At 45.5% G+C, this 14,695-nt stretch overlaps 1 protein-coding gene across 2 annotated transcripts in view; it reads right to left on the bottom strand.

Annotated features, from left to right (window-relative positions):
• The window catches only part of Tango6 (transport and golgi organization 6 homolog), a 174,433-nt gene that overhangs the window by 72,096 nt on the left and 87,642 nt on the right, over positions 1–14,695 (bottom strand). For both annotated transcript variants that reach the window (XM_042277630.2, XM_042277631.2), the window contains exon 15: positions 2,360–2,500. In XM_042277630.2, the coding sequence (XP_042133564.2) occupies positions 2,360–2,500 (141 nt within the window). The remainder of the gene's footprint in view (positions 1–2,359; positions 2,501–14,695) is intronic.

The raw sequence follows: 14,695 nt of genomic DNA, 5'->3' as shown, positions 1-14,695 counted from the left end.
CTAAATTCACAAGTGTCTGGCTCTCCCAGCTTACTAGAAACAGGCAGATTTAATAACATCAGAATGAGGCTCAAGAACAATCAAAGTAAACTGAAAATGATAAAAAATCCAGAAGACTGCTTATCTTGGGGTGGGCACAGACTAGAAAGGGCAGAAGAAGCTTTTGGGGTTACTGGGCGTTTCTGATTTGAATAGCCGTCAGTGCACTGAGTGCCATAAAATTACACTCTTGACATCAGTGCACTATAAACGCTGCTGATTATACAGAATACCTTGAGGGTTTTTGTTTTGTCTTGTTTTTGTTTGCTTTGCTTTTGATTTTGGAGATAGGGTCTCACTATGTGGCCCTGGCTAGCCTAGAACTTAATATTGGGACCATACTGGTCTTGAGCTCACCACATCCAGCCCAAGTTTTAAAAACAGAAAGAGAAATGAACTCCTGTTGATTTCCCACCACCACCTCGTAGAGCTAGGAGCCAGGGACGAGGCCAAGAGCAGGTGGCACTGTACTGAACCCAAGCGCCTTCCCCGCCACGGCCTCTGCGCACAGGAGGGTGGGAAGGAGCAAGGCCCAGGCACTGCAGCTGGGGTGTGCACAGGCAAGCTTCATCACGCTGGCGTTCCCTGAGTAGGCCCTCTTTCCCTTTAAAGGACGTGAAGTCATTTCCTCTATGCACCCAGCACACTGGCACACGTGACTGCACCCCATCCGAGAAGCTGAGGACCAGAGCCTTTCAGATTTTTGTAATTTTCTAAACTTTGTAGTATTGGAATATGTATAGGTATAAACACAAAATTCATTTCTGTTTTGTGTTCCATTTGTATGCATAAACTGAAAGTAATTTTATTTAAAAAATTTTTTTGACTAAAACCAAGTTTCGTAGTGTGGAATTTTCCAGTTATGACATCATAACAAGTACACAAAAAGTTGAGACTTTGGACCGTTTGGGAATTCGAATTTTCAGATTATGGATGCTGCCCCATGATGTGAACGAGACAGCTAAAGCCATGACTGGCCAAGAGCAGTGGTGCACGTCTCTAACCCCAGCACTCGGGAGGCAGAGGCAGGTGTATCACTGTGAGTTCGAGGCCAGCCTGGGCTACAGAGTGAGATCCAAGGCAGAAAGGGCTATACATAGGGGGAGTCTCAAAAAACCCAAACAAGCAAACAAAAGCTATGACTGTGATTGAGGCTAGAAACTAGGAAGAGTGAGCTGCAGAGAGAGAGGTGTAAGAATCCATGGGATGTGCCTTGAAATGCAGGGCTGCCTGGGAAGCGAGGTTAACGGACAATCGGACAATCGTGTGAAGAGGAGTGGAGCCCTCTCCCTACTCAGCCCATCCTTTATCCTTACCTCCACGCTCACCCCAGGAAATGACCTGGCTGCCTGATGTGGTCTGAGCTACCTCTCCAGTCCCCCCTTTATGTTTCTGTTTTTGCAGTGTTGGGATTGAACCCAGGTCCTCACACAGTTTAGGCCAGCACTCTACCGCTGAGCTACACCCCCCATCCCTCTTTTAACTTTTGAGACAGGGTCTCACTAAGTTGCCCAGGTTGTTCGTGAATGCATTCTGTAAACCAGGCAGGACCTGAACTGTGATCCTCCACCTCAGCCTCCTAAGGAGCTGGGATCACAGGCCTGCACCACTAGGCCCATCGCTTCCCTTTACTTTCGTTATTCACATCACGACATCACATGTCGTAGGAATGTCCTCTATACGTGTGGACACTGAAGCACCAAGAAGAGGAGATATTCCCACGGTCACTCAACTAGCCAGACGCAGCTCAGCATTTGAATCCAGGAAACCCACATCCACAGCCATGCAACAATCACAACTCAGCTTACAGGCAGAGAGCACCTTCTTCAAGTTGGTGGTCAGTTCTTAGCACCACCAGTCACTGGCGAAGGAACCCCGGACAAGCTGCTGAAGGTGTCTGAAGCCCAGTTTCATATACATCATGGATTTAACAGCAACTTGTTTAAAGGATTTGTTGGGCATGGAGGAGTGTACCTATAATCCTAGAGGCTGAGGCAGTCGATTATGAAATGGAGGCCTGCCTGCACGGGACAGTGTATCTCAGGGCCAGCCTGGCTTGCATAATAAGAGCCCATTCCAACCGTACAGACCCCAGGAAAACAGCTCTTGGGGAGGGAAACTAAGCAGCTATAGGAAAATGAACAATCTTCTCATGGGTTTACTTGCTGAACGCATGCTCAATCCCCAAACAGTTGGTCACCACCCCTGATCTGCTCTCACCTACTAGTAGAATGAGCCTTCCAGTGCACAGAGATTTTAAAACCACACTGCTGTGTTTCAGAGGGATGGAATAAAAAATAAAAACAAACCAAGAACTCACCTAATGCTCTGACAACTCGCATCAGGACCTCCCCAACTTTCATTCTGGTCTCTGGCGTGTGCTTGTCTTCACCACTATCGTATTTGGCCAACAGGTCAACCAAGATTTCTTCAGGGTACACATCTGAGAGAAGGGCCACCCCTGGGGTTCAAAACAGAGAGGAAGAATTCATTATTTAGGACAGAAAGGCAAGTAAGTCTAGATATCATGATGGGTGAACACAAAGATTTATTGATTTTTACATTTATTTGTGTGTGTGTGTGTGTGTGTGTGTGTGTGTGTGTGTGTGTGCAGATCAGAGGAGGAGTTTAAGAGCCGGTTCTGTCCTTCACCCTCCTGCATCCTGGCTACAGAACTCCAGCCATCAGGCACCTTTACTCTCTGAACCATTTCACCAGCCATATAAAGACACTCCAAACCCAGCTGTCACTCGTAAGGCCACACTGCTCTCTGGACAGATGACCCTTGTACGTAGAAGGTAGTGACTGGAGTTCAATCCTCAGATTTGCTAATTCTAGCCAGGGCTCTCATGTACTGCCACTGACATTCTATGATCTCAGGGCTATGGGCAAATGCAGTACAGGCTAGATCACTAGATGTCATGGCTGGATTTGCACATCGGCAAGGAATGAGGAATTCTCCAGATTCTAGACTCTAGACTCTAGAGTTTGATGAACAGAAATGTTCTGTGAACATCAGCCCAAAGCACAGTAGTACTCCATGCCTTTGCTATAGCTCTTCATTACAGTGTGACTTCTCTTACAAAATTGTAATTGTGAGAGCATTTTTCCTAAGGAAACATTTTCAAAGCCTTCTGTGCATGACAGGTATTAGATGGCAGCTTCCAGCTGATTTCATGGATCCCTTCCCCTATCCACGTCAGGCCTTACAGTATGTACCCAACAAGAGTGCTATCACGTCTGAGCCCGGCTCCACATTCAACCTCAGCAGGGAGGCAGTGAAGGGAGAGATGGCCTTGGAGAGTAAAGGCTGCTGGTCTCCAAACCATGGGAATTCTACTGCTCAGGGAGGAAAGCTGTCCCCTTCTAAAGGAAGGGTGTGCACTCTTCCTGCAGCCAGGAAAAAGAAAGCTACAAATAAAGGAGGAGATGGTTTCAGAAGTCTCCCTGCGTTTACCTTAACCTCTCTGGTCCTCAATGCCAGGTCTGCTTTTCTCGGCAACCTTCTAATTGCTCTGCTGGCTTCTACCTTTACTCCTTATTGCAACGGGGAACAACTTTTTAAAAATACACATCAGGCTAGGCGTGGTGGCACACACCTTTAATCCCAGCACTCGGGAGGCAGAGCCAGGTGGATCTCTGTGAGTTAGAGGCCAGCCTGGTCTACAGAGCGAGATCCAGAGCAGGCACCAAAACTACACAGAGAAACCCTGTCTTAAAAAAACAAAAACAAAAACAAAAACAAAAGAAAGAAAGAAAGAAAGGAAAAAAAAAACAACCCACATCAGGCCCCTTCATTCTTCTGCCCCAAGCTGTCAATGGTTTCCCTTTTCCTCGGGGCTCTTAATTGCTGAGCCACCCCTCCCCTTCCCTTTTCCTCTGCATAGGAAGCCTCATCCCCTCACTGCCTACTCTTCCTCTTGTCCCACCCTCTCTCCATGATCCAAGAACCAAGGAGGCCTTTTTGAACACACCATCCTTCACTCACTTGTCCTGAGCAATTAGTTGTTTTGGGACTTTGTTGTTGTTGTTTGTTTTTTACGTGTGTGTGTGTGTGTGTGTGTGTGTGTGTGTGTGTGTGTGTGTGTGTGTTTTGTTTTTTGAGACAGGGTTTCTCTGTATAACAGTCCTGGCTGTCCTGGATTGCCAGCTTGTTCCCCAACTCCTAGCTCACATCCCGCTTTGGAATATAAAGTAGCAGACTTTTCCCACTGTCACTTGCCCCTTCTTGCCTGCCTTATACTCTTCTTAGAACACAGCATTGCTGTTTAGCTCACACAATCCCTTATGGATTGTCTGTTCTTCTCCTCAGAATGCAAACTGCATAAAGTCAAGGATTTTTTTTTTTTTTTTTATTCCCCACTGTATCCCCAATGCCTAGAAATGGGCCAGCACACAGTAGGCATTCAATAGCTATTTGCTCAGTGAGTCTATGAATGAATGAGTAAAAACGGCTGGAGCGTCAGATGTGGTTTGTGCCTGTCGTCACAGCATTCAAAAGGACCACAAGTTTTGAGGCTGGTCTGGGCTGCATAGAGCAGATTCCAAAGCAGCCTGGGCTGCAAAGTGAGACTGTTTCAAAGCCATAAAGAAAAGGAAGAGAGGGAAAAAAAAGGAGAAAGAGGAGATAAGGAAAGAGGAGGGGAGGAAGAGAAGGTGGTGGCGGTGGTGGTGGCAGCAGCCACAATGGCTCAAAAATAATCGTGATAGAAATCCCAGAAATGTATAGAGAGGATGGGGAGGGAGTCGGCATAAGCAACACTCGAGGACCTATAATTATTTTCATTTAGTTTGCCATTCTATTGTTTAACCTGACTATCTTCAGGAATGTCTGCAGATTATTTTCTACAGTATAGGTTGTGAGTCTCCCCTCATTTACATCTCACACCTACCCACGGTCTTCACTGCACCTGCTGGGGGCTGCACCTGTCTACCTACCCTCTTGTCTATCGTCCCCACCACCCCTGTTTCCAAGGAGCCTGGGAAGCCTCTGCATGTGGGCTCACACCTCATGTGAGCAGAAGCTTTGCTCATATGGAGTTTCAGGCTGTGACAGGAAGAGAAATACAGTCCACTCTACTGTGTAAACTGATGGAGAAGTCTTTGGGAGTGCCAGGTAGAATCAGAGAATATTCTAGCTTAAGAAATATATCTGTGGGTTAAGGAAATATAAATGAATTCTTTACTAAGAAAGAGAAAGGAAATAGCTTCTAGATTCTGGAAAAACCTCAAAGAACAGTGAAATGGCTCGTGGCAGCTGCAACCCCAGCCGCTCAGATCACTGGTGACCTGCAAACCTTCACTACAGCTGCTCTTACCCAGGGGCTCACACTCAGATCCAGTGAGTCAGTGTCCTTCAGGAGTAGAGATGTGACTTGGTCATGAACAGTGGGGAAATGGGTTTGCTGTATAAAACTCTGATCCCTAGCATTCCTGAAAAACCGTCCTTTCCTGACATCTCTCCTGCCTTGTTTATTTCTATTTTTTCTCTCTCTCTAGCCTTTAGCAGAAATAGTTATTTACTTCTTTGGACATATTATTCCAGCTAAACAAGCTCAGATGTGAGGCTGTGACACCATCTACTCTCCGGGTTCCCCCCTGGGGTTCCTTTGGGAACCAGTGGTTTCCCCTTCCCCATTCCCTAGTTAAGTGTGCTAATAACTCACTTGCCCTTCCTCTGAGTGGGACTCATACCCCAGGTTGGCAAATTACACCACTCTGTCCCATCCCCACCATAAGGATTCATTCAGGAATGGGAAAGGAGGCTAGATCCCAGGACACAGGTTGGAACTCCATGAAAAGGTAGCCTCCACCCCTTTCTCTAAATTAATGTCCTAGAGTTTCCAGTGGCCACTATGAAGATAAAAACCCACCTAGCAAAACACCAACATGGAGCCAAGCTAAGGGAAAGGGAAGAGCCCTGATTGATCCTCAGGGCCTCCAGGTCTAACTGTGCTCCTACTAGCAGACATTTTGGATTCACAGCTAATAAACACTATCTTATGTTTGTGTCAGTTTCTTTTCCCTCCCTCCCTTGCTTTCAATTCTTCAACCAAAGGAATTCTAAAATACCTTCTTTGCTGGCTAGGTTCATGGCAACCTGACACAGGCTAGAATTACTTGAGAGGGAACCTCAATTGAGAAAACGCCTCAATAAGATCAGACTGGAGGGCATTTTCTTAATCCATGACCGATGCTAGAGGGCCCAGCCCACGTTGGGTGGTGCCATCCCTGGGCTGGTGGTCCTGGGTTCTATAAGAAAGCAGGCTGAGCAAGCCATGAGGAGCAAGCCAGTAAGCAGCACACCTCCATGGCCTCTGCGTCAGCTCCTGCCTCCAGGTTCCTACCCTGTGTGAGTTCCTGTCCTGACCTCCTACAGTGAACTGTGATGTGGAAGCACAAGTCAAACAAACCCTTTCCTCCCCAGCTTGCTTTGGTCATGGTGTTTATCACAGCAATAGAAACCCTGACTAGGACACCCCTTTTGGATTTTTTTCTTTTCCTATAATGCTAAAGTTGAAGCCCCACCAGGCAGCGTTAACTACCCACACTCTTCTACAAAAGGGCACCCATGACTAAGCACAGCCCCACTTCCCACAGCCCTGGGTTCACCGGCCAAGTTTATCTTCCTGCTAGGCCACTACTCAGACAACTACCAAGGGCCATCTGACTGCTGCTTGAAGTTTTCCTTCTAGAATGCAGCTGCTGTCTTAGAGTTTATCTGGGGCATAAAGGAAGTGTCAGCCTCACTCACTAGACAGCAAGAAGAACCATATATAGAGAAGATCATGACAGTACAAAGGGCGAGACTGTGCTTATTTATTTACTTTATTGGGGGTTATTACTTGTAAGGTTTCTAACTTTGTCATGCTGGGGTACAGCACAGGGGAACTGGCTCACCAGGGAAACTGACTCAAAGGCCAGCTCGGAACAAAACACCAACTGTGCAAAGTAACTGTTTCCCTGTGCCCCCCAGAGACTTAGACTACAAAGGAGACATCTACTGATGGAAGCAGTGACCTCCACATGATCCCTTAGCATGCTGCCAAGTCATCTGGAGAGCCTTGCGGCAGCAAGGAGTGGGTGCAGGGGAAGGCTGGACTCTTGATCAGAAAGGTGGGTAGCTCTAACTGGTGATGCTGACTGGATCTATCCCAGGAGCCTGCCAAGCCATCTCGACTTCAAGACTAATCTGCCTTGCTTTTCCCGGGCAACTACACAAAATACTTGCTCAATCTGGAAAACCGCGGACTCACTCAAGCTCCTTAGGTGCTTCTGCAAACCAAACTGTAAGAGGTACACACACCACACCGATTATGCAGCGCCTTTACATGGGCTATTCAGATTAGACCAATCTGTACACAGAGAAAGTAGATGTAATGGTTACCTAAGGCTGTGAGAGTTAGATAGAGACGATAAGCAACTACTACTGGACACAGAGTCTTTCTGGAGTGATTTAGAACATTCTAAAACTGACTGTCAAAATGGTACACATCCAGTCGGGAGGCGGCGGTGCACGTCTTTAATCCCAGCACTCGGGAGGCAGAGCCAGGTGGATCTCTGTGAGTTCCAGGCCAGCCTGGTCTACAGAGCGAGATCCAGGACAGGTATCAAAATTACACAGAGAAACCCTGTCTCAAACAACAACAACAACAAAAACAAAAAAGGGTACACATCCTATGACTGTAATAAAACTACTCAATTGTACATTAAAAAAAAAAATTGTCAGTGGTTAAGAGTATAAACTGTTCTTGAAGAGGACCCGATTTCAGTTCTATGCATCTTCCAATTCCAGGGGATCTAATGTCTTTGGCCTCTGCGGGCACCAGCATTCATTCATTCATTCATTCATTCATTCATTCATTCACATACGCATACTTTTTTTTTTTTAATCTTTGAAAAACATAGCTGGGTATGGTGACACACATCTTAAATCCCAGCACTCAGTGGTAAGAAAACTGTTGTTACTATTGTTTTAAGGAAGAGTCTCACAATTTAGGCTAGGCTACTGAACTTCTGATCCTCCTGCCTCAGCCTCCCCAATGCTTGATTATAACCACATCTTATCAAACTCTGATTTCTTGAATGTACAGATTGTTCTTTCCCCTCGTGCTGGGGATGGATCCCAGGGCCATTTACTACATCTCTATCTTAAATGGTACCCTTCACATGGGTGACCCTAAAGTAAATAAACACAGTATCTTAGAAAATATCTATGTGTATTGAAACATCACATGGTACGCTGTGAACATGTACAGTGTAAACTTTTATTATATTTATTTATGTGTGTGTGTGTGTGTGTGTGTGTGTGTGTGTGTGTGTGTGTATACATGTGACATGGTGTGTATGTGGAGGTCAGAGGACAACTTTCAGGGGTTGGTCCTCTCCTTCCACCATGGTGGTTCCAGGGATTGAACTCAGGTCACTGACAACTATCTTGTCCTCAATTTTTCTTTTCTTTCTTTCTCTCTCTTTCTCTTTTTAAGACAATCTCAGCTGGGTACATATAGCAAAGGGTACATGGAGAAACCCTGTCTTGAAGAAGAGAAGAACAGGAGGAGGAGGAGCAGGAAGAGGAGGAGGAAGAGGAGGAGAGGAGGAGGGAGAGGACGACAAGATTTCATTGCATAGCCCTGGATGGCCTTGAACTCACAGAGATCTACTTGCTTCCCAAGTGCTAGGATTAAAGGTCTGTCTGTGCACCCATACCTGGCCCCCTTTGTATTTTTATGTGTTACTTAAAGATAACCTTTGTTTCTTTTTTTCTTTCCTTTCCTTATTTTTTTATTTTTATTTTTTTGAGACAGTTTCTCATGTAGCCCAGGCTGGCCTCAAACTCATCATATAGCTGAGGAAGACCTTGAACTTCTCATTCTCCTTCATCTATCTTCGAAGTGCCCAAATAAATCTAGGCAGAAATCTACAAAGAAAGTATGAAATATTTCGTATTTTCTTTTTTAGGATTTGGATAGATAAAAATAGGATAAACTAGCACGGCATATCTCGAATGTGAAGTGAAACGCACTGCCAAGGGCAGAGTCTCGGCTCCAAGCAGGCTTTGGCTGCCCCTGCGGTGTAAGAGAAAATGGCTTCCCATCAGTGAGCTAAATGAGGGAAAAGTCAAGGATTTCACATTTCATAGGATGCCTTGCATTCTTAAGAAAATGGTCTACTGGTTTAAAGGCAATTAAAATTCTGCATTAAGTCAGAAATTCTACTCTAAGAATTTATTCTAACACACACATCAGTACAAGTACATAATTACTATGCATAAAAGCATCGCTGTAGCACTATTTATAATAGGAATGACTCAAATCAAATTAAATGTTCATGAATAGAGAGCTGGTTAAATCACGGTCATTCATCCAGTGAAATCCAATGCACCCCTCCCCCACAAAAATGAAGCAGCAGCTTTTTAAAAGCTGTTATGAAATTAATTCCAAGCTCCATTATTAAGCGAAAGCTGAGATTAGAACAGTGTGTTCAGAATTCAACTGTACTTAAAACAGCGGAAATACACACTTATCAAATATTCCCAGAATAGACATGGAAGTCTAAGCTACATTTGTGACCAAATGTGGCATAATAACCATAGACATCTATGTTTTCATCTTCCTTAAAGCTCACTCAAGAGGCAATGAAGGAGGAGGAGTGGGGAGGAGAGGGGAAGGGAAGGGAAAGGAAGAGAAGGGAAGGGAAGGGAAGTCCACAAAGAGGAAAAAGGGACAAGTGTCTGAAGTGTGGACAAACAGACTGAACGTGGAACAGAGCAACAGCATGTGCTTGGCAGAACTGCTGGGTCGTTTGGGAAAATTAGTCACAAAGTACTTGGAAAAGGAAGCCGACACAGAAGACAGGGTGATCACTGAGCTTGGCTCACTGACGAACATCCACACAGCCAGCAGCAAACACTGCCCAAAGACAGAGTCAAAAACTGGAACTGGAGGGGCGGGCTCAAGAGATGGCCCAGTGGCCAAGAGCATGTGTTAATCTTGCATAAGACCCAGGTTCTGTTCCCAGTGCTCACACAGCAATTGCAATGACAATTTTTTTTTTTTTTTGGTTTTCCGAGACAGGGTTTCTCTGTGTTGTTTTGGAGCCTGTCCTGGATCTCACTTTGGAGACCAGGCTGGACTCGAACTCATAAAGATCTGCCTGACTCTGCCTCCTGAGTGCTGGGATTAAAGGCGTGCGCCACTACCGCCCGGCATACAATTACAACCTTAACATCAATTCCAGGGGATCTGGTGCCCTCTTCTGGCCTCTGTGGACAACAAGTACACACAAAGTGCACATACATACATGTGGGCAAAACACACACATACATACATTAAAAAACAAATCTCTTAAACACGAAACAAAAACTAAACAATAACAAAAAAAAGAAAGAAATAGGTTGGGCGGTGGTGGTGCACGCCTTTAATCCCAGCACTTGAGAGGTAGAGGCAGGTGAATCTCGGTGAGTTCAAGGCCAGCCAGGTCTAAAATTGAGTTCCAGGACAGCCAGGGCTACACAGAGAAACCTTGTCTCACACACACAAACAAACAAACAAAGAAACAAAAAACCCAAACAAAACTGAAACCTAAAGAAAATGTAAAGGTTAGGTCTTTTTTTTAAGGAAACAAAGGAAATGGGTGTACATGGTGCATACACATGTAATGCTAATGCTTGGGAGGTAGAGGTAGTAGGATCACAAGGTCAAAGCTACTACGTAGTGAATTTGAGGCCAGTCTAGGCTATACAAACTCTGTCTCAAAATAAAACAAAAGAAAAAACCACCACCAACAACAAAAACACACATGGGAAAACATTAGGAGAACCAGTTTAGTGTGACTGTATCTGCACTTGTACTCAGCGACATGTAAGGTGTAGAAAATGAGCAGAAAGTCTGGTGGTGGTGGTGGTGGTGGTGGTGGTGGTGGTGGTGGTGGTGGTGGTGGTTGTTGGTACACGCCTTTAATCCCAACACTTGGGAGGCAGAGGCAAGCGGATCTCTGTGAGTTGGAGGCCAGCCTGGACTTGAGTGAGATCCAGGACAGGCACCAAAACTACACAGAGAAACCCTGTCTCGGAGGTAAAAAGGAAAGAAAAGAAAATGAGCAGACAGGAATGGAAAGATGACTCAGTGATTAAGAGCATTAGTTGCTCTTCCAGAGGACATGGGTTCAATTCCCAGCACCCATAGGCTGCTTCCAACTGTCTGTAACTCTTGTTTCAGGGGATCTGACACTCTCTTCTGGCTTTTACGGGCACTGTGCACAAGTAGTACACAGACATAGGTAAGCAAAATACTCATACATGTAAAACAATAAGATAGTAGTTTGAAAAGGTTGATAATCCCCCATTTTTTTCTTCATCAAGAAAGATCTATGGGGCTGGAGAGATGGCTCAGCGGTTAAGAACACTGGCTGCTCTTCCAGAGGTCCTGAGTTCAATTCCCAGTACCCACATGGCAGCTCACAACTGTCTGTAATTTCTGTTCCAGGGGATTCGACACCCTCACACAGACATATATGTAGGCAAGCATCAATGTACATACAATACAAATAAACTACTTTTTTAAGAAAAGATCTATATAAGCATTTTATCTAGAACCTGGAAGGTCATTATTAGAAGAAACTATTTTATTTATTTATTTTATTTTTTTTTTTTTGTTTGTTTGTTTTTTGGTTTTTCGAGACAGGGTTTCTCTGTGTAGCTTTGCGCCTTTCCTGGAACTCGCTTTGGAGACCAGGCTGGCCTCGAACTCACAGAGATCCACCTGGCTCTGCCTCCCAAGTGCTGGGATTAAAGGCGTGCGCCACCACCGCCCGGCAGAAGAAACTATTTTAAAGGAAACTATTTTAAACCAAGTGGTAGTACACACTGACGATCCCAGACCCAGGAGACAGATGCAGGAGGATGGTAAGTCTTAAGCCAGCCTGGACTACACAGCAAGAGCCTGTTTCAAAGAAAACAAACAGCGAGGTAGAAATGATCTCTGGACCGCCACACTAGTGAGACAAAGATAAGGCCTTTAAAGGACTGTGTTCAATTACATAGTCACAGGCCAGTGACCCAGCACTGAGAAGGCTGTGGCAGGACTCCCAAGTTCAAGGCCAGCCTGGGATGCATAGTGAATTACAGGCAAGCCTAGGCACCTGAGTGGAATGTTGTCTCAAAAAGCCAAATAACAACAGCAATGACAAAGAACCATGTTCAACATACTAATACATTTATTTAGAGAACTAGAAAGACAAGAAAATACATATTCATCGGTAGGGAAAGTTCTAGTTTGAAACAACAATGAATGATAGTCAGGGAAGTAGTCAACTGAGCACAGTGAGGGCTCCTGCAGTTGGGCAGAGGAGGAGGCTTGCATACCAAGTTCAAGGCCAGCCTGACCAAAGAGGCGAGAGAAGACAAAAGACACAAAGAAGCTTTCCTCATGTGTCACCGATCTGTATTGGCCTCTCCTGTGGCTCAAGGTGGACCATATCAGGAGGAGGAGGCCAGGCCTCAGCAAGATACGTTCTCCTTAGGATGGAAACAAGGCTAATTTCAACACTACGATTCCAGGAAATTGCACAAACCGGGGAAGTTAGCTATTATATCAAGGAAGTGTGGGAACACAACTGAATAGCGGCTGTCTTTGTAATTAAAGTAAATGATAACATCCTGCATTCCAATATGATGTTTGGTTACCTGACGGCTCCAAAGCTGTGCTAACTACAGACAGGTCCCAACAAATTCCTACAGATTCAGGATGAGTGAGTGTTCCTCAAGCCTGAGGAAAAGCAGGGCTACACTAAGGAGCCTTGATGGCCAGCACCTGAAGATCTGTATGAACGTATAGCAGCTAGCTCTTGAATTTTTTCTTTTTTTGAATTTTTTCACACTACCTTGTGTGTGTGTGTGTGTGTGTGTGTGTGTGTGTGTGTGCGCGCGCGCGCACATGTCATGGAGGGCACGTGGAAATCATAGGACTTGTGAGAGTCACTCCCACAAGTGGGCGCTGCAGATCAACTCAGGCCTTTACCTACGAAACTATCTCAGCAAGTTCTTTAATAAGGATCCAAGTAATAAATTCATACACTAAGATAACACTGAGGAATTTGTTTGAATAGTGTCCTAATTTCCACTTTGGAGAGGAAAAAGTAAGAAGATGTGAATAACCTGTGTTTACTGAGAGCCACACTTATTGAAATCCCTTGAATTGTGAAATTGTATTTTTTCCTTTTTCAACATTTATTGAGTTTGTTCTTTGATAATTTTATACATATTTAACCTGCATTCTGATTATTATAACCGCCCTTCTTCTTATTTTTTGAGGCAAGACAGAGTCTCATGTGCCAAGGCTGGACTTGGACTTCTGATCCTATCCCCTCCGTAGTGCTGGGAACACGGGTGTGACCTTAGCTCTGTATACGCAAGTGGGAGCCAGAGGTCAACATGAGGTGTTTTCTGAAGTCACTGTCAGCTTTATTTTCTGAGATCTCACACTAACCTCATCAACCACAAATGCTTCCGTGCCATTAATGCACCAGACAATCGTCTGAAGAGGATCCATTACCATTTCTAATTTCACTGAGGAGACCGTGAAGAACAGAGTTGAGAACAGAGCTGGCACATGGCAAAACAGAGCTGTCATCCTTCACACCCGGCTGCTCTGCTCCACCACAGCCCACCCGGCAGCAGTGCCCGGGGGAAACTACCAGAATAGTACAAGTCTCACAGCACCCTAACCCGAAAGATGGCAAGCCTCTCACTTTCAAGTACAGGTAACATTAGCCTCCTCCCTCCAGGACACGTACTTTCTGAAGGACTCCGAGGTCCACAAGGAGAAGTGCCCTGCACGCTGTATTCCAAGTCCACATTCACCAGGTCACTGGGCTCCCTGGGGACTATTTTTTCACACTTGGTATATTTATTTAGCTTGTGAAGAAGGGAGATAGTGATGTTAGTAAAATTTATAAAAGCTTCTAATGTGAATGCTGCCAGCAAGAGTCCCACAAACGGGAAATGGTAATGAGGGCTTCAGCCTGCTTTTTAACCAGCTCCTCAACTCCTCTACCCCACAGCAGCTTTGCAGGCCACCGCAAGCTCTACCTGGTCTCCCCAAATACAACCAAAGACAAACAACGGCAAAGCACACAGTCTGCCTTGTCAGGGCTGCCTCTCTCTCCCAAGTGAGAACACATGGGTGAGTTCAGAGAGAAGCAGTAAGAGGGCCGACATCCAGAAAGCCATCATCAAGAGGGCTGTGGAGACAGCGCAGCGGGCAAAGCGCTCACTATCAAGTGTGCGGACCCAGGTTTGAGTCCCCGGAATCCACGGGGTGCTGGCTAAGGCAGTGCACACCTGCAATCCCAGCGCTCCTAGGGTGAGATGGGAAGTCTGCAGCGGTGAACAACAAAGAGACCATCTCAAACAAGGTGGAAACCCAGGACTAACAGCTGAAGTCGGCCTCTGACCTGAACGTGAGCACTGTGGTGAACACGTGTGTGTGCAACACACACATACACACAAGGGTGCTCACACATATCATGTACACACATGCTCTCTCTGTCACACACAGGAAGGAAGGAAGGAAGGAAGGAAGGAAGGAAGGAAGGAAGGAAGGAAGGAAGGAAGGAAGGAGAGAAGGAAGGAGAAAAGGAAGGAAGGAAGAAAGGA

The sequence above is a fragment of the Peromyscus maniculatus genome, chromosome 5 (genome assembly GCF_049852395.1).
Source record: "Peromyscus maniculatus bairdii isolate BWxNUB_F1_BW_parent chromosome 5, HU_Pman_BW_mat_3.1, whole genome shotgun sequence".
NCBI lineage: Eukaryota > Metazoa > Chordata > Mammalia > Rodentia > Cricetidae > Peromyscus > Peromyscus maniculatus.
The sequence above is the reverse complement of the archived record's forward strand: the minus strand, read 5'-3'. Positions and strand labels throughout refer to the sequence as shown.